Raw genomic sequence first — 23,476 nt, 5'->3', positions numbered from 1 at the left:
TCAGATACATGAGAAAGAACTCGTAAGCTACCACCACAGAGCAGCCCACCTAACTTTCTTGCATATGGTAGTAGAGTCTTCTTCAATTCTAGACCTTCCTGCTCCGCTGCCGTTTGTTTTGTTGTGGTCGTCCCTTTCTTACATGCAACCCTTCCTCATCCTCAGACCCCCTTCAAGTCTAGCTAATCGCAGTCACCACACAGGTCTCTCTTCTAATCTCACTGCTTTGGCACCACTGCGTGCGTCAGTGCTGACAGGCTGCCTGCTGTTACCCAGTCTTCATGGCTAAGGGTTTATTATGGATCACTGACTGAAATCTGAGTTTTTGAAACACAAATCCAGCAGAGACCGTAGTAAATTTCACGTCAGTGACTTTTTATAAAAAGCACATTTGGGAAATGTCATGCAGAATTTTGCTAACAGTTGGCTGTCAGCTGTTAGATTAGATTGGTCCAAAACACTTTGATATCCACTGATCTAGAGGAGCCACCACAGCAAAAGTTAAAGGTCTTGATATAGAAATGAAAGGAAAACTAACTTCCCATGAAGACAGAGTGTTTAGTCAAAATGTTGTGTATAAGGAAGTATTTTATACTTAAACATGTTATTTAATTCAATAAGGAATTACATAGGAACACACGTGTATACATACAGCAGGCATTTAGGCATACAGGTTACCTGTACAGGTTATGTGTCAGTGTATGAGTTAGCTACTCATTTTCACATTCTTCTTTTCAACTTGTAGCTGTAAGTGCTGTGCACTTATCCCATATTACCACTGTGGCATACAGCCGGGGTGCCGCCATGCTAGAACGACTCGGGGAGGGAGTCTAGGTGGCAGCCCCCCTGGGTTGCAGCAGTACCTCCAACTTCCACAGAGCTCCATGGGAGTTGGAGTTGGATACCACCCTGTTGGGATCTGTCGGCGCTGCCAGGGGTTGCTGCAGCTCTTCTGCCACACCCGGAAGTGCTGCCGGAAACGCATCAATGAGCATCTGGAGCATTTCTGGCTGCCTTATAAAAGGAGCCAGCAGCCAGTACTCTGGGAGTCAAAGTCAGGTGGATGAAGACAAAGCTTGCCTGGAGGAGTGGAGGAGGAAAAAAATAAAGAGAAAGAGAAAGAAGAAGAGTTGTGTTGTGCTGCGCTTTTGGGACTGTGTTGTGCTTTTGGGAGATGAGAGGACATTTCCCACAAGCAAGAAAGAATAATAAAAAACGTGTGCTTGCACTTGTGCCTCCTGCGTCTGTCTGTGTCGGGTTGGGGTGGCGGTGCCCGAATTGGTGGTCCACACCACCTCCTTTCCACAGACAGCAGGATGTGCTGTTCTGACTAGTTTTATTTAGGCCTTTCTCTATGTTCTCTTTGTGGAATTTTCACTTCTTTTCTTATATTTGGTAATGTGAATGACAGTATAATTTGTCATGTTGTCAGAATGTCATTTTTATTTTTTAACGAATTAACACAAGTCCTACATGTGTAGGAAATAAACTACAAATGAGTGTGTGTGTGTATATGAGTTCATAAGTATGGCTAGGTGTTAGTAGTATAAAAATGGTCAAGGAGGAGATAAAGTGTATTAAGCACACAGAAACAGGGCCTCTCAGGCCCTCCTCACCTAACATTTACAAAGGTCACTTGTGCAGTTCCTTTAAAGTACCGCAGACTACTACACGGCTTAATGGCTTCTCTCATATTTCTATAATTCACTTGGTGAAGAAATAATTTTTAATGACAGTCCAAAATTTACCATTATCCTTCTTTCATCTGTTCCCTTGTGTTCTAATTGAAGAGCCCATTGTCAGTTGTTTGTTGTAACTCCCTAATGGCCAATTTCCATCAGACTCATTTTCTTATTGTTGTGAAATTAGATACATTTGATTTTTTTCTCTGGTTTAGCGTCACATATTTTCTTTTTTTTTTCTTGGGGGTTTGAAGTATGATGACTGATTTATTATTTTCTAAGTTTGGAAGTCTAAAACATATTGTTCAGATGCATTTGGTGCATAAAGCAGATTTGCCTTCTTAGCAGCGATTGTGGGATGTTCACTGATTCTTACAGAAATGCCTAATGAAGCTGCTGTCTGTTGGCAGGCAAAGAGGCAGTCGGATCTCTGGAGTTGCGATTCCGGACATCCCTATTAGGTTTAACCATCAGTAGGGAATGCATGCAAGACATGTGCGCGGAAGACTTCTGACCTGTTGTCTACAACCCACACTGGCCTGTCAGTAATGGGGGGCAGTTTTAGCAGAATTACAGATGGCAGATATGAAGCCTCTCGGATGGAGTATTCTGGCATTTTGGTCCACCTCTGGTATGTCAGATCTTGCATATCATCCATCTTACTGGTCTGCTAAAACCTTTACTGCAGCTGGGACTCAGTGGAACATCTTAACCAACAGTGTAGCATTCCAATGGCTCTCTGTTTTGATTCTGGTAATATCAGAGGCATTATGGAATGCACAGAAAATTTAAGCGTGGCATTTGTTTGGCTGTAACCTATGTTTTGGATTAAGGCATTAGTAAAGGTGACCAGGGGTCTCGTTTATAAAACTTTGCATGGATTCGTGAAAATATGCACACACCAAAAAAAAAAAATCATTTTATAAAACCTGGCATACGCACATTTCTATCCAATTATAAATAACAATCACCTTATAAATGTGTCTATCTGAACACGTCTCAATGCTAATCAGTCTCATAAATATGCAGGCATGATGCTGCAGGCATTCATTGGCTGGTAGAGTGTCCTCCTCCTAATGTGCCGAAACAGCACCACCAGCATCTGCCAGCTCCCTGAAACTAAGTACACCAGATCATGTGCAGCTTTATAGCGTCTCTCCTCTGCTTTCTGACGGTCTGGAAAAGGCATATGGTGCCAGTGTCTGAGTGGACAGCCGCAAATACCTGGCACATGTAATGACATGATACAACTAATAGTATAGAACATATGAAAAACTGAGATCTGCCAAAGCTAGTCTGCCTCTAAATAAATGAATGACAGGTTGGACCAGGCCATGAAGATGTGATGTTTGTCATCCTCATCTTGGCATCACATATGACATGTGCATTAATGGAATGTTACAGCTTATAGTTAATAAAAGCAGCTACATTCTCGCTCTGTGCCCTTTTTGCAATATGAATGCATTACAGTGCACAGATTACGTTAGGAGAACCAGACACGGCTGCATATTGCCTTTTTACGTTGGCAAAAGTTATGCAACGGTGCCGACAACTAATCTCAGCTAGGAATGAGTTGCCCATGTATGAGCTGGCATTACATTACCAGTGGCAGGGGTACCTATATAAACAAAGGCAAGCAGCGCACCAAAGTTAAGCAGTCCTTCTAATGTAGTGAGCCACCTCAAGGAGCCATGTAAAGAGCAGAAAATCCATCAGTTGCAGTGATTGGTGCCAACACTACAGTACGAAAACTGAATGTACTGGCTCCTCAGTCAGTTAATGACTTCCAGCACTTCAGGCATGATAGAGCTGAAGCTTGGCTGAGAAATTTCCAACTTGTGGGCCAATTCCGTGAGAAGTGACAAGTAGCCGATATAAACTGATGAAAAACCAAAGAAGTTCTTCACTGAAAATGTGCAGCATAGGCCGTCTTAAAAGGAAACGTAAATAGAGTTTGTACATCATATTCAACACTTTTGAGATTTAATGTTTGTCACATAAAGACACTTTATAATAAAGGCTCAGTGATGTGAATTTTATAATAATGCGTGCGAGACGTCATTTAGTCAGCATGGCTGCATTCCCCTACTTGATCAAGGTGTTGTCATTTCTTATTTTCTCCAAAATGTTTGGTTGCACATGGGTCAGAGTTGCTGTAAATACTGTATACACACGTTTCCCCTTCAAGTTTTCTTTCCTAAATCTTGACGATTGGGTGAGGAGTTGCATACGCACATTTCAAGCCTCTTTTTTGTGTGTACGTGAGCTTTATAAATGAGGCTCCAATGAGGAATTATTTGATTGGCACAATGTTTGAGAATATTTAAAGAATCTTTGTGTGTATGGCGAGTTGCAATGCCTCTGCACAAGTCGTATGTCTGGTCTGAGAGCTAAAACAACAAATTATGAAAGTACAGAAGTTATAATTACTGTTTTCCTCAAAGTGTTGCATCTCTTTTTTCCACCAGTACAGTAAAACCTTGGATTGCGGGTAACTTGGTCTGCAAGTGTTTCGCAAGACGAACAAAATTTTTAATAAATTTTAACTTGATAAACGAGCGAGGTCTTGCAATACAAGTAGTACGTATACGCTTTGTCTGCTGAGCATCACGTGATCACAACTGAGCCAATGATTCTTCTTGCTCTCTTGCTGCGGGATTGTGGGTAATCGTCTCCCATGCTCAGTCTCAGTTGGCGTGCCTAACTCATAGTCAACACCTGTACGAGGGTATACTGTTTACTATAACATTGTCACCACGTATTTGCGTTTTTTATTTTGTGTCCAAGTGTAGTGACTGTTCTTTGGTAACTGTACTGCAACAAAAAAAATTTGTAGAAAAGCACCACTTGAAGAAGGCTTTAGCCATGCGAGAAATGAATCTGTTTAACGACAATGCAATGTCACATTTCCGTGAAATCCTCAAAAGGAGGCAAAAGCAACTGTCATTGGATAGGTTAAAGTCACAAAAAAGAAAAAGATTCCAGTGAGCCAACATCCTCCTCCTCGTCCTCTCCTCTCTCTCGTCTCCGTCACACCAGCCATGAATCTTCTCAAAGGAAAAGTGCAGGTTAATTTGTTTTATGTATTTTGACTTTATATTTTGTATTAATCATTTTATATGAATATTTTTGGAATGTGGAACGAATCATCTGAGTTTCCATTATTTCTTAAGAGGAAATTTGCTTTGATACACGAGTACTTTGCATTACAAGCACGTTTCCAGAATGAATCATGCTCGCAAAACAAGGCACCACTGTATATATATATATATATATACTGTATTTCATGAAAACCTAAGTCACATCAGTCTTGAGAAAGACTCCTAGATCTGTCATGATTTTGCATTTTTTTCTTTGCTTTTTATAAATTTTTCCTTTCCCTCAAAAAGTAAATGAAACTTTGTTCCAGGCCGTGTTAGAGGTCAAGAAGTCCTGTTGTCATGTTTCTTACTTGATTTCATGTGGTTTTAACATCACTCTAGTTAAATCACGTTTTTCTGTAAGTTGCTTGCCATTGTCTGGCGGGACGGCTGGGTGTGTGCGATGAGTGACGTAGTCACTAAGAAGATATAAACGGCCAGCGTCGTGCACTGCCTGGTTTGTCCAAGTTTCGATGAATTCAACTTAAAACGTCTAGCCTTGATTTTTTGTGATCACCGGTTATGAATCTTCTGGTAGTTGACCTTGGCTACTTTATTCTTTCCCTTTCTCCTGATTCAGAACTGCTGTCACCCCATGCAGTCAGTACACAATGCCTTTCTTGGCTCGTTTGAAAACACTCTTGTAACTATTCAGAAAATAGTACAGGGCCTGGAAGCTGCCAGGTCGGTCCTGGGAAGATATAGAATAAAAAATAGGCCTGGTTTTAATTATATCTGAAAAAGTAGACAATTTAATTTTGCCACGCCACAGCATAAGGGCATAAAAGGTCACTTGCTGGCACACGGGAGCCATTTCAGCATGAGGAGATCGGCCAGTTCCTGTCAGTGTAACAAAAGCAAAGGAAATTATAGATTTGGGAGAGGACAGCAAATTGCTGCTTGGTGGTTGAGATTGAAGGGCAGTGATAACTTCAATAAATATTGTCAAGGAAAACTTAATATATTAAGGATACCATATGAAGTAAGAGAGTATTACATTTGTGTTTCTTGTTGTGTTACTTTGTTTCTATAGCTATACATGTGTGTTTGAATGATAAAAAAAAGTTAAGACTGGATTTTTTTACTTGCCATCTGGCTCAGTGGTATGTTAACTCTGGGCACGCTGCCACTCTACAGTCACATATTAGCCAAAGTCTAGAATGTCTATGTCAGGTAAAGAACAGCAATTTAATTTTAAGGGTGGATTAGGTAACACATAACACAGATTGATAGGCGCATTAAAATTGACGACCGTGCTTTAGCAGAGCTAATTGAACATACGGATGCCATAATGTAGGTTTACTGTTTTAATGCATTCCTTTATCTTTGTCTGGTCTAAAATCAAGTCATTTTAAAGAGCTCATGAAAGAATGCACCTGCAACCTGTTGCCATGGTCAGTAAAAGGAGCCAGACAGCCATGTCTCGTTGCTAAGGCAAATACATGACAAGACTGATAATGGCAGTTATTTATTTATTTATTTAAATAGCGAATGATGACATTATGTTTTCAGAACATGCCTCAGATCACCAACAATGAAGTCTTGCTTGCAATTAATGAGGAAACGTACGTTGCGAGGGTGTCTAAACAATAGACAGCCTTATTGATTACAAGGCTCGGAACATTCCGACATGGGCATCTTTATGAAGCAGTAAATGAGGCTATGAATCAGGAACACGGCAGAATGGCTTAAAAAGACTGGTGTCAAAGATGAACTTCAGGTTTCAAAGCTCTTTTCTTTTTCTGTACTTACTTTACCACACAAAAGTTAAGTCTAAATGTTTCCTTTATTGAGCACTGATATAGAAAAGGTGCTTTTACTTTACTGGACGCATAAAGATGCTAATAAAGGTGGTGTGATGATTGGGTAGGAAAATGTAGACTGGCACCTGACAGGAGCAGAAGCCAAAAAGAAAGCAACAGCTGTTGCCCTCTCCACAAGAAACAAGAAGAATTATTAGGGAAAGAGAAGCACTGGACACATACAAGTACTAGATGTATTACAATACTATTACAAGCTGAAATGAACTTGACTGGGACAGAAAGAGAGAAGCTGCTTTAGTGCAAACATCTAAAGTTCCCCCATGTGGCTATGGGGCAGTTGACTCAGCTATTAGTACGGGTACCACAACCTCCTCTAGCAAGGGAGAGAGGATGAATGGAAAGAGGTAGCAGCACCATCTGGCAGTTCAAGTGCACAATGTCCTATGAGAGGATGGGACTGTGCTGTCCTTCCAGTCTTGGGGATGTGGAAGGGGATGACAGAGCAAGTCCTAGTCTGGTGTACCAGGTGCAAATATAGGGCCACTCCTTCAGCGCAAAGCAATCCTGGGATTCAGCTGGAGGTGACAGTGGAAAGAGTTTGAAAGCTAATTCAGAATCATATTGAGTATATAGTCGTCGTGGACTATAGGCCCCAACACAACGAGTAGGTAGAAGAGAGGGTTAGGATAAGAAAGAATGAAAGAGAGAACAAAAAAGTGTGCACATCACTCACCTTTCAGAGTGCAGATTTGTTCGGTTCCATTGTGTTAACTTTTGTGTTTCAGCCGCTGTTGAGTTTATAAAATAAGGCCTTTACCTTATAGTCTAATTTTAAAGTTTCTGGCTTAGGTTTATGTTTGGTGTATTTGATGTTTTTGTTGTTATTATGTTTCTGTGTTCCATTATTTATGTTTCATGTTCTCTTTTATACTCTTTGATTATCCATCCATCCATCCATCATCCAACCCACTATATCCTAACTACAGGGTCAGGGGGGTCTGCTGGAGCAAATCCCAGCTAACACAGGGCACAAGGCAGGAAACAAACCCCCGGGCAGGGTGCCAGCCCACCACAGGGCACACACACACCAACACCCCAAGCACACACTAGGGACAATTTAGGATCGCCAATACACCTAACCTGCATGTCTTTGGACTGTGGGAGGAAACTGGAGTACCCAGAGGAAACCCACGCAGACACGGGGAGAACATGCAAACCCGGGTCTCCTAACTGAGAGGCAACTCTTTGATTATGTTTTCCTTAATTAGTTCATTTATAACCATTATGTTTCTATGTGTTATATAGTATTCTCCTATGTCCCTTGTGCTTTGTGGGTGGAACCTCAGGAGGCGGGCCCACCTTGACATCTCCAGTCCTGAGACTCCCCTCTGGCTATTTAGGCCAGGGAAATGGACAGCTCAGGAGTAGCTTGACAATTTCCGAGTCAACAGATGAGAAAATGTCGTTAATCATGACACTGAAAAGAAGAGGCCTACACACAGAGTCCCTTTCTCAATCTCATACTCATTAGAAAAAGCACTTCCACTCCGACTCTCACAGAGAAAGTCTTGAAACCGATTACACATTCTCCCATCCACTCTCCCCGGTTTTCTAGTTTAAGCAGCAGCTTGTGTCCACAACATATCATAAGCTTTCTCAATAATGAAAAATGCGGCTACAACTCATGCTTTATTAATATAAGCCTTACGAATGTCTGACTCCAAACTCAGCATTGAATCCATAGTCATTCTTCACATCCAAAAACCCACTGATATGGAACTAATTTTCCTTGCCTTTCCAAAAAAATAAGAAAGTCTTGCTATTACCATTTCTCCATTGTTGGCTAAGGTGAGAAGTCAAGGAGATAACTTTTATAACTAGAGGGATTCAAGTGATCCTTTTCAGGATTCAAGATTAGCACAACAGTTGCCAATTTCCTTCAAGTAGCAATTTTTCTTCAATTAACTTTTGTGGGCATTTCTTTATCAATTTTGTTGATTTACCACTCATTTTGAGTGTTTTACTAGCCCCAGAATTGAAGTCTGTTACTAAGTTTTTGACTCTGACATTAGTTTTGATTCTTCCTAATAATTTCCATCATTTTGGCCACCATATTTGCCTTGTCATTTAGTCACTCTGTTTGAGTTGCTACGTGCATATCCTTGGGAACAACATGACAGGATAAAAAGATCACTTCCTCGTCTGAGTTTATGCATTTCTAAACTCTTTTTCCCTTATGCAATTTTCCTAAATGAATGTCTTGTCTTTGATCTTTTTGGTTCTGCCTGTATTTTTGACTTTTTTCTCGCTTTTCAGAATTGATGCTCATACAGCTTTATCTACTGGTTTTGAACTTTTCGCTTTTGAATTTTCACAATGCCTGTTCTACTAGTTGCTAGCTTATTTTTGGCCAACACCAGATCTATCAAAAATGATCTAACATTTCTACAAACATCAGCTCATCTGCCTCTTTCTAGACTAAGAGATACCTGCAAGGGTATTCATCTTACATAGGCTTATAACCGCAAACTGAGCTCTAATGGATACTTACACGATCCTATCAGCAGAGGCTACATCTTCACTTTGTCATGACTGAGCTTGGTCATCTCCTGTTCAATTTTTTTCTATTTAATTATTTATTTTTGCATTTGTCTGACTTGTGCCCTGTCATTTAAATCAATATTTGGCATAAGTAACAATCACATTTTATGATCTTTGTGTTTATCGACTAATAGTATCGTTCAATTTCTTAAGATTAGTGTGGTCAAGTTACGTCAATAAAAGCCAAACAGTGTAGTGGGAAACCCCACCTACAGAGGAGGTTAAGGAAAATAAAGTGGGAGCCTTAACGGCATGTCACATTCATTATTGCCACTGAAAAGCTGATGATTACAGTAATTACATGACTAATATCAATTGATTTGTTCCTTTCTTGTACTGAAGTAGTCATTTTTCCAGAAAATGTTATAAACAACTTCTATGGCCTTCCATTGCCATCCCATTTATGTCTGACACATCATATGTTATGGCTGGCAAAGTTCTTCAGTACTGCACATAGTTAATTGTTTTGCCTTCAATCTTACGTTTTAATTTTGCTATACTGAATTCATAATTGTCCATTGCCCTCTGAACTTATACAATAAGTGAAATCGACAATTTATAGAAATAAACTGAGATTTTAAAATTCACTACATGAAAAGAGGATTTCAGCATGCAAAGTTACCATCTGCATCAGAGGAGACAGATGAACATTTCTCCTATAATCAGTATAATTATAATTGATGAGGCCACTTGAGCTTAATCGTCTTTTCTGCATTTATGTTTTAGAGTTTTGCTTCAGTTATGTCTGTTTTACAATGCATCTATTGATTAGAAATTCTGCTTTATTTATGCTCTTACAAATGCTTTACATTAACTGTGACTAATCACATAAAATATGCTGCGTTATGTACAATACTATTACAAAAATGTAAGTAGTGGTCAGTACCTAAAATAAATTTTAAATACAAGAGTAAAACAGGTTAGCCAGATTAATTAACTTTAAGAAACGCAGCAAGCTCAAATTCTAGACTTGCAATTAATTAGGGCATTGGGTAACAAGTGTATATAATGACTGTATTGTTTATTAATGATTATTTCTTTCACGAAACTGACATTACCATGGCATATTCAGTATTTTTATTAGTAACGTGCTAAAGTTTGTAATATTTAAAAATGTATAACTATTATCTTGCACTTATTTTTCGTAACAATATAAAAATTGAAATCCAAACCAAACTATTAAAGAGAGCTGGCACAAATGACTGCCATGACTTAACATAATAAACCCATGATTCTCTCTGACCAGCCATGAGTTACATATGCTGTGACATTAAGAAAGAATCTTAATTAGCAGGCTGTATATAATGGTGGCGGGGAGCAGGTTTGGGCACAGATTTGACAAACCTCTCATCACATTAACTTAACTGAACAACGGCTACTTCAGTGGATGAGGGTGATATTCCCCTAGGTGCTCATGCACAGCTTAGTTCAAGGTATAAAATATCGACTGTGAGCTGGCAGTTGCAATAAAATTGACTAAAAACACTTTACTTTTCTGCTAAGATTGTGTTCTCATTCTCACTTTCGCATACACCACAAAATCTGACATTTTGAATAGCTCTGAAAGGGCAAAAATGATAAGAGTGTGATAGATCAGCCAACAGCTAATTACTGTAATAGAAATGCAAGTGTTTTGATCAGAGTTTCCAGGGCATCTGCAGAATGTGTTTGATTAGACTGAAACCAAAATGTCTTCTTGTTGCTTTCAACTCCAAAACATTAGTTGAGCAGGAAAGAGCGACATCGTGGAAAACAGCACAGAAACACTCATAACATTTTTTTATTTTTTTGTTTCAATTTTCAACAGATACAAATATATTTTGGAAGTAATACACATTCTTCATACAGTATATAAATTCACTCTTACAATACAGAACTGCAGGTGACTTATTGCAAAAGAAAAGAAAATCAGCATTTCTTTGACCTTGACTGTCTCCCGTTATTTGGGACCTGCAGTCTTTCCATGTACAGAGACTGACACTGAGCGGCTCATTACATTCACTCCTTCATTAAACACGTAAGCTTCAAGGAGGCCTACTCTGGGATGTCTGGCAGAATTCAGCGAGTGGCACCTAATAAATTACTGTACAACACAAAATTAACTGAAGGCAGTTGGAAAATTCATCATTTTTTTAAAATCGGGTTTTTATACAAATTAAGGATGGTTATTTCAGACAGTTATTCCCTTTATTATTTAAACTGTATTGAGAACTTGCGTTTACAGTTGGCTGAATACCAGACAAACGTGTTCTCTTTTTTTATAGTTGGCACAGAGGATGTAACTGAAATAATATTCGTGTTTAAATGGCAGAACCTTGTAACGTATAGTACATGAATCTGGGCTTGGAGAAGATAAAAAAATCTGGGAAACGAGAAGCACAAATTGTTATGAAAAAACATAACACAAAATAAATAACAGGTATAATTTAGCTTACTGTACAGTAGTTGGAAGGAGACGTCAAGGGCCAAGAACAACATGGTGACGTTGAATGTGATTTTCTTCTAAGAATAAGTCAAATACATTTACTGATTTTTTTCAGACAACACATATGCTCTATTAAAACATTATTGGACAAGAAACAAAGCACTCAAACATGTTACTGTTACATTTGTATTGAATACTGTATTACATGTCTTAATAGGTACAGTCCATATTTTACAACACTTATTGACTAATCTTTATAAAGCATCAGCTGCTATTATAAATATTGTGTACAATTAAATAAAATGTTCAACCTTGGCATAAAATTTCAGCTCTGTATTATTTTTTTTTTGATGGACAGAACTCCAGTTAATGAGATTATGGAACAATCAACTAATTCAATCCTCCCATCCATTTTCTGAACCCACCTTTTCTGTACAAGATGAGCAATGTGAACACACAGTAGGATATGAGCCCAGAGGGATTACTAGGGCACACTTTCATACCAGAAAGATACCATCAGTTAGGGATGTGGTAGGAAACCAGCGTAGCCAACTATAAAGCAGACACCTCACTGTTCAATGGTGTTTAGAAGGTGCTACCACAAGAGACTATTCTTCACACAATATTTACCATACTTAAGAGAGTGAAATGTCATTTTTTTGGCAAACTGAGTAATACTTTCATTATCGGCTATATTTGCACGTTTTAGCTGATTTTGAATTAAGAGTTTTTGACATTGCCAAAAGACTATAATTGATACAGAAAGAATGACGGTAAAGTGTATGCAACAGTCAAAATATTAAATTACCATATGCTCTGCCATTAATTTGGTTCACAGAATTAAGATTATCAATCACAAACTAATACAAGTGATGGAGTTGCCTTTACTGGCTGGTGATAACAATCTGTTATTGATACCTGTATATGGAGATTGTAGCAGCTGACCAGAAACAATGAAGAAGATGAAGTGTAGACCAGAGCCTGGACAGTCATATATAGTAGTAACAATAATAAAAGGACCATAAATTAAGAGAGGAGGTAAGGTAAGCGGTTACGCATTTGTTGCTTTCACTTCGTTTATTTGCTGATTAGAAAATTCTACCCGTGATATGTTAAGGCGTTTTCTTAGAGGCTGGGCTGGTCCAGCTAAATACTAAAGTTGTAGATAGGACATGCTGTTGCTGAGTGGAACTGCTTACAGATGCTAGAATACCTTCATTCATTCATTTTCACTCTGCTTTCTTTGTGTAGGTCATGAGAGCAGCAGGCTCAGCTAGATTCCTCAGAATCTCTATCCTTAGCAACTTTTACCAGACCCTGCTGCCAACTTTACAGACGATTCCAAACTAAACTGAGATATAATCCCTCCATTATGCCTTAGGTCTTCTTACTGTAGACCATGCCTGGCATACCTTTCACCAAATAAGACACCCAAACCACACCAACCGGTTCCTCTAGAGCTCGAGAAACGGCAGTTGTACGCCAAAGTCCTCATCAATTACTGAGCCCCTCATTCTTGCAGAGTGAGTGAGCCCAGTCAGTCTCTACAGGAACCAAAGTTTCACCTCTTTTGCTAAAGATCTCATTTTCTTGTTCACTAACCAGAGCTTGTGACCATAGGTGAAGATGGGGATGTAAACTGACTGAAACTTCATCGGAGTATTTAGATCCCATGGTCTGGTTCAACATCTAAAAAACCATTAGTCAGTCTCCCATTCCCCTTTATCCTCTCTCACGACCAAGAACCTGAGATTTTTGTTCTTCTTCACTTGGGAATGTTGCTCACCTCTTATGCACAAGAAGCAAGCCAGGCGATTTTGGGGAAGGGCTATGACCACAGATTTGGAGCAACTAATTTTCATTCCAGTGGCAACAGATCATAGCGTCAAACCACGTCAGTGCATACTGGAAACTGAAACCTAATAAGGCCAGGAGGACAACATCTTTTGCAAACAGCATATTTGCCACTCATAGTTTAACATTAAATCAGATCTACTTTACTCCTAGACTCTTCCTTGATATGTCAATGAAAATCATGAAAAGTAGAGGAGCCAAGATGTACCTGTGATGGAGTCTAATGCCCACTAAACAGATTCAACATAAAGCAATGCATGCAAATACAACTCTTGCTCCACAAAAACAAGAATTGGTTTGTTATGCAGCACCAGCAAATCTAAAAATCTGTTGGTAGCAACTTCAGCAAAAGACAACTGAGGAAACAGTCATTAGCTTTTCCCAAGACTACAAGACATTTGTACATGGGATTTAAATACTCCAACGACTGTCCAAAAGCCTGTTCAAAGAGTTGGCCCACTGTTTTATGGTCAGAATGAAATTTACACTGATTCTAATGCATCTGAGGTTCAACCATTAGACTCTATTCCAGTAGCTCAGGCTTTATGAATTAGGCTAAGGGCAGGGTACCTTGGCAATTATAAAACACCTTTTTGTCCCCATTTTTAAATATTGGGACCATCCCCGGTGTCTGACTGCACCAATGCATCTGCTTTCCATGCAACAGCGAAGAAGTGTATTAGCCAAAGTACTCCCAAAAATACTTTTAGAATTTGTAGTTTTATCTCCTCCTACCACTGTGGTCCTGCCACTACTGAGCCTTTTAATGAATGCAGTGACACCAGTCACAGATATGAGCCGACTGCAAATCAATGTTTATGGCAGTAGTTCCTCGGAGAATGATATATACACTGGATTTAAGAATTTCTCAACGCCATTCTCCATGACCTCACTAAGCATCCATGCACAGGATCTGTGTCTACCGCCTTTTGGGTTGCCAGTAGCTCTTTTTTTCTTTCACTTTTTCAACCTGACAACAGTCCTTACCAGTGGTGTCCATCAGCTGAGATACAGAGAAGAGTGGGGTAGATCCAGACATGCTAGACTTTGCCAATGGAAGCTGACCCTGTGCTAGAAATGTCACAAGTCCCTAAATATAAAGAAACAGGAGTCAACTAATAATGTTGTTTTCAGAAACAAGTGACAGTCATATTAATAAAAATTCCTTGACAGCGGTAACCATCCCACTCCACCCTTCTCTGTTTCTCTTACAATGCCACTAAAACGATATTGAGAATGAAATGTAAGAGTCGATCAATATGTAGTTATCCTTATTTCTAAATAGTCACTGCTGTGGAAAGTTGCAGCCTAAATCAGTAGCAATGGGAGCAACACAGGAAACGGCTTTGGACAGTACATTTCAGGGCCAATCATCAAAATTAGTTAGGTTGGTTCAATTTTAAATAAATAAATACAGCATAATAAAATTAGTCTTTTATACATAAAATGCATTTTACCTCTAAAATGTAATACAGGTTTATGCAATATGAAGTCTTCTTTTGCATCTAAATTTACATCTAACAAGAAAAAAACAGTATGTGCCCAGAATTATAGAAAAGCCAAGGTTTCGCATGTTGAACCGGGGCTAATTTGTGCCTTACACTGTAGGATGACATCTTACGTACAGCACTAGCCAGTACTAAGAGCCAAAACTGTCAAGAGATTTGCAGCTGGCTTGCTTGAACATTTGATGTAGTGATATTATTATCTGACATGCTGAAGTCCTTTCTAGCAATATGACTAAAATCTCAGACAGACGATATCTTTCATTGTTTCATTGTATCAGTAAAACCTGATATTTCAAAATAAAACAAGTTAGACTAACATCAGCACAATGTTCACTAGTTCATTTGTCCCCTACCTCCAATTCACCTGTCAGGCTGTTTAATAAAAAATATATTTACAGTGTTTAACATCAAATACTAAAATCTAAATAGTGCACATTTTGCAAACTTTCAATGATAAAAACGTTGTTTCGAGACGATGTGTGATTTGACATTCCACACATTTTATTAAACAACTGACGATCCTCTCAAGTCATTATAACAATAAATGGTGTGAGCTTGAGAGTGTCGTTAGTACCTCAGCCTTTAAAACGTCATCACTGGAGATGCCTGAACGTCACAGCACGCTCTTAACTGTGAGGCAGATTTCTCCAATTATTCATAATGAAAATGTACAAGCAGTTTTAAGAAGATTAGATACCTCTTACACATACACAGTTAGTTTTGACGTGTTAATATTAGCATTGTTTTCACCAGTTATTGTTTCCTTCAAGCTAACATTTTCTTTTATTGTATGCTGTGCTATCATTCTTGATTAAGAAGGTGTGTCATTTTTTTAAAGGGACATAAGAAAAAAGTGAGAATTCAAGTTTATGATTTATTCATCTTTATTATCTTTATGCTCAGCTCAGCATTTAGGCTCATTTTGTATTTTTATTTGGCTTAACTGGCATTGACTTTTTCTTTTAATTGCATAAACAAATAACGATATTATATTTACTATCAAGGTTTTCAATTACTATATTTATTCACCAATAATAACTAAAATAACAACACCCTGCACATGTATATTTATTTGGACAATATTTACTGTAAGACGTTATGTTTCACTATTATGTTTTATTTTATGTTGCATGCTTTTTAGTTATACTTTATTTGTAATATTTGTAAAAGGTGCTGGGCTTTTAAGTGGAAGTGTGCTTAATAAGAATACACTAAACTGAATAAAAAAATAAATAAAAAATGAGCTTTTTACTAATTTAATTAACTGTATGGGCTAAAGTTCAATATTTAGATGAAAGTTTTCATTTATAATTAATTATATAGATATACAGTAATTAACTTTTAATTCTAACACCACACTTACCATTTTGGGATTTATTAGATTTTAAGAAAGACCTTTTTAAAGACACAAGTATTACAATGACTACTAATGTAGATACTTTTAAAAACAATAAAATTATTCAATTATTGCTGTAAGCAACTAAGAGCACCAAAATTATAAAAGTAACTAAACAAAAGTAAGTTGTCTTTATTTTTATTTTTTTTTCCTTATGTGTTTAAATTTCTCTTTGTAAGGTACTAGTCATTTCCATAGATAGGATTAAAGGTAAATGAGTTATTTAAACACTTTTAAAGAAACAGAGCTATGCATCAGATGTGCTCTTTGCCTACAAAACCTGACTATGACACTGACATTATGAGAAAGGACGAATGGAGTGGCTGCAACATTCACCTGATAAATTTGACTTGCCACCATCACATCAGAGGCTGTGTTCCAATTGGCTGTTTAGCAAAAAAGTCTTTAATACTAGGAAAGTCGTTAAGGCTACATGTCAGCATTAATATATAGACAATTTTTATAATCAGAATAATATTTGGGCTTATCATTTTGTTTTTTGAATATCTCAATCACAATACCCTAAAGAGAATGAAGCAGGATTCAATCAATAATGTTGATTTCATCTTTCGTAAAACTTTATCATTTTAAAATTAAATGTTTGTGATGTGCATTTTTATAAAACAAAACTAAACATAATAGTAGCCCATATAATGTGTGATGTCAAAGTAATAATTCTTATTCAACTGAAATTGTATTTAAGGGGAGAATGCAGCCCACAAAAAAACACAACAAAATACACTGCACAGAAAGGTAAATTCTACAAATGTATCCATCATAATGAGAATATATGAAAGTATGTACAGGATATTCTGGCAAGCCAGTATCAGAAAGTATGTATTTATTTTTCTTATACACTAACTTACTTTAAGGGCTAAAAAGAAGAATTAAAAGGATAAACAAGACACCTTTGCGTTCCACCACATAGGGAACATAAAAGTTCTTAAGCCCACACTATATATTTGTAAAATCCTACTAACTGATTACAAATAATGCCACATTTGGTTTGATTTCCTGGTGGACAACAAACAGACTGTTCACAAAATGTCTTCTGATCTTTGATTCAAGAGATTATGGGAAAAAATGAAACAGAACTTTCACTACAATATGAAAATTGCAATTGAACACTTGAAAATTACTTAGAAACATCTTTGACACAACAGTTATATCAAACCTACGGCATTACTGCAGAAATTCATAAGGTTATCCAAATGGTCAATTCTTTTACTGATTACATGATCACATCCATACAACGTAAAGAAAGGCCCATTTACTTTCATCCTAACCTGATGTATGATCACTTAAAGTTTTCTTTGATTCACAACGTGCCATGTTTTTACAGAAGTTGCAGTTGCTAATTGCACAATGCCCAACAAGAAATTAACAGTAAATTCCTTTCTTTTTTATCCAGAGAGGAAAGTACTTAAAAACACCATAAATATCCTTCAGTCAAAACAATATTTTAAGCTGACAGGGATATATTTTCATTAGAGTACAATTCACTAGTTCTCTTCAAATTATACTAAGAGTCTTTTCAAAGGAAATTTTCTGATTCAAATCCAGAGATGTACACGAAGTATGCAATGTGTTAAATCTGTTACTAATGCTATTGAAGAAAAGAAAAGCATCGTAACTTATTTTGCCCTTTAACCCCAGTGGAAGTAACTCAAACAAACAAAAAAAAGCAGCTGCCTTTTTGACACTATAGGCAATAATTTTATTACTCACTAAAACATCACCCTTTCCCACCCCCCAGCTTTACTAAATAGCCCTAAAGATTCAAGAAAATCTAAAGGCTGTAGGAAGATTCACAGAAGTCAGAAAAAAAAAATCTTCCATCCTGCTGCTTTGTCCAGCATAATCAAGTTGCATTTTCTTCACCTTCATCTAGAAGGTAGTTTAGCATAATTACTGTGCTTATAAAATCGCCGAGCTCCACAAAGTCAGCCGTGATGATGTTAATGCCACTTTCTCCAGGCCTTTGACTTCGCACCCAATGCATCATTCCAGGGAGAGCCCTGTGACAAAAACAAAAGGATAGTGGTAAGAAAGACTAAGGACAATGACAAAACATTAAACTGAAATGAAGGCAAAACTGAGGCCCTCTACGACCTGAACACCTCAGCACTGAGTACCGTATACTCTAGCCAGAAGAATGTTGTATCTGGTGACTGTTTTGCTTAAATCCCTCACTATAATAGTCAGTAATTTTCTTTGATCGTTTAAGATATGCAGGAAGTATGAATATTAAGCAAGGAGTCATCCTAAAAGTTTAATACTGAAAATTCATCTACAGTTCTGGTCACTATGCCACAAAATGTAGGAACTGCATGCAAATATGTCTCTGAACTAAAGGCATGACCTAGTTTGACAAGCTAAGGGAATGAAACCACTTTACTCTGGAGAAGAAAAGGCTGCATTGGGATTTAATCCAGGTTTTCAAAATTCTAAACCGATACAGCTGAATTCTTTTATTTAAAAATTGAATCACATTGGTGGAAAGTAGAGGGAAATTTATTGAATTCAGGAATGACTTCTTCATCTATAGGTTCTTGAAACTGAATCTACCAAATCATGGAGTTGAAGTAGAGACTGTGATGGCAGGTCTTGAATAGACAGTAGGACTGCATATACTGTACTAGCATATGAGTACTCTGTACATGTGACAGTTCTACTTCTGCTGTACTCTGCTACCACCACTACTAACAATACTATCTATTAATCTAAACACATCAGCCTAATGTTTTAACTAAGAGAATTTCTTATATTTAAAAAATGTCACCTATCAGAAACTTTTATCACATGTGAAAACTGACATATTATCCTAAGGTAAGAAAGCATTCAATTTACTTAGCATCTTTTGACATGCAAGCTGATTATCCAGCAAACAGATGACAGTATTAACATCTCACTCAGCTCAAAGCAAGTTTCATCAAGTCCAGAAAAACAGAAAGAAATGACAAAAGATCCTTATGAATTAACCAAATTGTGAAAAGCAATTGATGAATCCACACAGCAGAGACCTACCATACAATTTTAACCAGGTATGAAATGAAAAAAAATGTTACTAATTTAGACCCACCAGGCCTGAAATGATGTTAAAAGTGCCTAAAAAGTTACCTACGGGCACTTCAACAGCCTGCCTGTCAAAGCAGATCTTTTCATAGTCACCTACAATTGATCTCTAGATGACAACAAAGTGTACAACATTGAAATTAGGATTTCTTTTCTTTCCATTGTAATGTTTTCATTATATTTCAATACTCAAACTACTGTGTTCAGACAGTTTTTAAATTATATTGCATTGATTTTTTTTACTACCCTGCTGATAAACTAGTAATGCTTTATAATAACTTTCATTAAAATGTAATGAGCAAATAATCATACTTAACATAGTATTCGTTCATGTACATTCAATAGAACTAGATGACACTAAATAATAATTCCTATATTAGAGTGTTTTTAAACACTTACAGATTATTTTACAAATGACTAATAGGTTTTTTTTACCATTCAGTAATACATTATTCATATTGAGAAATCATGTATTAATAGTGACAAATGTACTTAATGATCAAATATAAATTGTTTAATTTGTCATATACAAATTTGTTGTTCTGTAAAACTGGCTAACTGTTTCTGCCTACTTTGTAACATTGAAAGTATATATGCAGTATTTTAAACTTTCCATGTTAACAAATCATTAATCCATAAGTTTTTGCCAGTGTATACTGTAAAGGTGAAACTATTACATCATTTATAAAGGTTTTTTAAGGGTTTATTAACAAAAGTTATTATTAATAGTTACATTATTCTTGAAAAAAACATTATAAGCCCTACTGGAAGAGGCGCACGTCCAAAAATGAAAATGATAAAAGGGCAAATATCTTGGGCAAGGGTAAAAGTTACCCGCTTGTTTGGAGCCAGAAGAGGCGAAGATCCAGAGCATGGATAAAAGTAAGGTGGAAAGGACTGAGACCTGTCCTGAACTTATATAATGAGAAATGTTTTATTGTTTTCATATAAGTTGTTTGAATTGTTATATCTCATAGTGATTAACAGCAGCCCTGTTTTAATGCTGGACAGGTTTCATCAGACTGAATGGAAAAAGCAGAAGGGGGGCAGCTATAGATTATTTGTGAATGTACAATCGTGAACATGGCAGCGCAGTACAATTAAGAGTAAAATGAGGAATGAATTCATCCATGTCACTGCCCAGGTAAGTAAGTTACATTTTCCTTGTTGATTCTGCAACAGAAATGATTCACTCTGTAACAATAGCTTAATGATGAATCATTCTGAATGCTGGTGATGTCAAACAAGGAATCAAGTGTCTATTTGGCATGTTCCACTTTTGGGCACTACAATCTGGACCATATCTATCCAAATGTTAATGCCTTTAAATATCAACCTGTGGTACAATCTGAGCAGGTCTGATGTCATCTTACTGCCTCCTAAAAGCCTGTTATCAACAGCAGCAGTTTTCTGTTATCCAAGCCAGAAGGTGTTTGTGTTGTTTTATTCTTTGTTTTTATTATGCATGTTTATTTTTGGAACTTCTGTAAAATTTTAATTTCCCCTTTGGGGTACATTAATTAAAATCTAATCTGATTCAAAGTAGGTGGGGGTAGAATTTTGCCTTGATTTGTTAAATTTCACTTGACTAGTCCTCTATAACATAAATAAATATAATTGACATTGTATAAGCCTTTAATTTGCCAAAAGTGTAAAATGCCATCCATATTTAAGTTAATTAAGATGTATCACAAAAAATATATTAATTATTAGAAAAGGTTTTCAATAAATTCTGATAATTTCATAATTTGTGGTACAGGATCAAACTTAATATTGCCTGGTGCCATAGGGCAGTACTGCTCTTAAAGTTCAGATCTTGATTTTTTATGAGGACAATTTGTCATTTTTGACTTGTGAACCCATTACAACAACTAATCAGGTTTGATGTCCCAAGTGTCTGGATTTTTTTAAAACTGTGTGTTTCTCCAAATGATCTTGTCCTTTATTCCAATGCATTCTAATTCCTAACAGATTTGCTCTGCTTTTTTCTATGAATCAGTTTTGTCATTATATTTTCAAGAAATAACCAAGAAATACTTTTTAAAAATCAACACAGGTTTGCCATACCTTCTTTTTTGTGCCCATTGTATTTCACACTCACAGGAGTCCATATAAAACGGAAGGTTTGTTTTTTTGGCAACATTAAATAAGAAGCATACTGCCACAGTGTAATCCAATCTAGGTCAGAAAGGTTGAGTTTCTCCTTCATAGTACTTTCACAATCAACTAGTTCTTCCCCATTTGTTGGTCCCAAAATACAAACACACTGATGCACCCTTGTTACCAGGTCAGGTCAGGCTGGGGAGCATACACTGGTACAGCTTGTTGCAGCACCCACCACACGACGAAACAGCTTGGGATCCTAGTTGGCAACACCACAGGACCCAACAATGAGGATCCTGCAATCCGGATCACCTTCGGGGAATTGCTCCACATGGCCGTAGTGCCGTAACTGAGGCTGGTAGTGTGCTTTATTTGGGACTCCATGAACAACTGCTCATTCGACACAAAGTCAAACCAGTGGTACCCAAGGATTCTCCGAAGAGACACAGTACCAAAGGAGTCCAGTCTTCCGTCTCAGGTCACTGGATAGCATCCATGTCTTGCAACCATATAGCAAGACAGAAAGCACCAGGACTCTAAAGACTTGGACCTTCGTAATTTTGCACAGATATTGGGAGTGCCACACACCCCTTTCTTTGCAGGGAAATCATGGGAGTTAGTGACAGGATTGGCACTCTAGCCACCATAAAAAAAAAACTTTCCACAGCTGTGAGGTGACAGAAAGGACTCCTATTTGCTCTTCGTGGGAGTAGCTCTGCTGCAGTCGCCTATAGGAAGGCTGCTCCCATACCCAGAAGAGTCGAAACCATCCGAGAGCCAATGGGGTCAGGCCTGTTGGGGATCAGAACTGGTGTGGTGATGAGGCTTTGCCCGCAGCACTCGGGTCCCACCCTTGTTACCAAATAAAGGAAATTTTCTTTAAAGCTCACGTTTCTCAAGTTGTGGATTGTATGTTACAAGACTACCCTTGCAGAACTAAAAGTGCAATTTTGCTTCTTTTCTTTAGGGATGACATTTTATCTAATGGCTTAATCTTGTATTTGCATGTGACCTACATCAGATCCCTGTGTTTACGCAGGCAGGTCTTTAAAATGACACGTGCAAATGAATGAGAGTATAGATACATGACATATTTATGGTAATAGAGCAGGGTGCTGAGGTGATTTGACAAACATGACGATGACTTTCTATTTGACTTACTCATTTTGTACTGGTATTACAGAAATTACCATCTGTAGTAATTCTTGGCTATGACAGCAGGTATTTCTTCACATTTGACTGTGTTTCTGCAACATCCATCATGGTTTGCACAGAGGTCAGAGACCACCTATTATAATTAAAAACACCTCCTTATAGTTCCAGTAATCTGCCATTCATTATTTGCTTTAGGCACAAGCGGCTGATGCTAATTAGCTACACTGCACAGGGACTGACGCATAAAAAAATAATTTCAGCAGATTTCAGCAGCTTCAAAAATTCATTTGGATGATCTGCACATTTAGAGAATCAAAACTGCATTGAAATTTAAATCCACACACTTATTCCACTGGAAGGCCTGCTCGTTCAGAGAGTAGGTTAAGAACACAAAGACAGCCCTGTTGGAACAAGCTGTGCTGAATAGGCCCTAGAGTAGAAATTATTATGTCGCTATAGGAGGTTGACAAAGGTGTCAATACATAAGCCATTGTGTACTCTGTCCATTTATACCACTCAGATGTAGCTTACATCTTGCCTGAAGAAGGGGCCTGTGTTGCCTCGAAAGCTTGCATATTGTAATCTTTTTAGTTAGCCAATAAAAGGTGTCATTTTGCTTGGCTTTTCTCTACATTCATAATGGCTAACACGGTACAACAACCTAGTACTTTCACTCCAAAGAAATTCAAACTGGCTAAATTATTAGAAGACAATTACTAGCTATTCTAACATAATACATGAAAGTTTGCCAAGGTAGCAATAGTGGAAGCCACT

The 23,476-nt window shown here is 37.5% G+C and overlaps 1 protein-coding gene across 2 annotated transcripts in view; it reads right to left on the bottom strand.

The window, feature by feature from the left end:
• plcxd3 (phosphatidylinositol-specific phospholipase C, X domain containing 3) overlaps positions 1-23,476 on the bottom strand; it is a 263,014-nt gene that overhangs the window by 38,704 nt on the left and 200,834 nt on the right. Inside the window, exon 3 of one of the 2 annotated variants that reach the window (XM_039758622.1) lies at positions 18,282-18,387. The exons of the other annotated variant lie outside the window; for it this stretch is intronic. Coding sequence (XP_039614556.1) covers positions 18,282-18,387 — 106 coding nt within the window. The remainder of the gene's footprint in view (positions 1-18,281; positions 18,388-23,476) is intronic. 2 annotated transcript variants of the gene reach the window in all.

Source organism: Polypterus senegalus, chromosome 7 (genome assembly GCF_016835505.1).
Source record: "Polypterus senegalus isolate Bchr_013 chromosome 7, ASM1683550v1, whole genome shotgun sequence".
NCBI classification, from domain to species: Eukaryota; Metazoa; Chordata; class Cladistia; order Polypteriformes; family Polypteridae; genus Polypterus; species Polypterus senegalus.
This window is presented reverse-complemented; position numbering and strand designations above follow the sequence as displayed.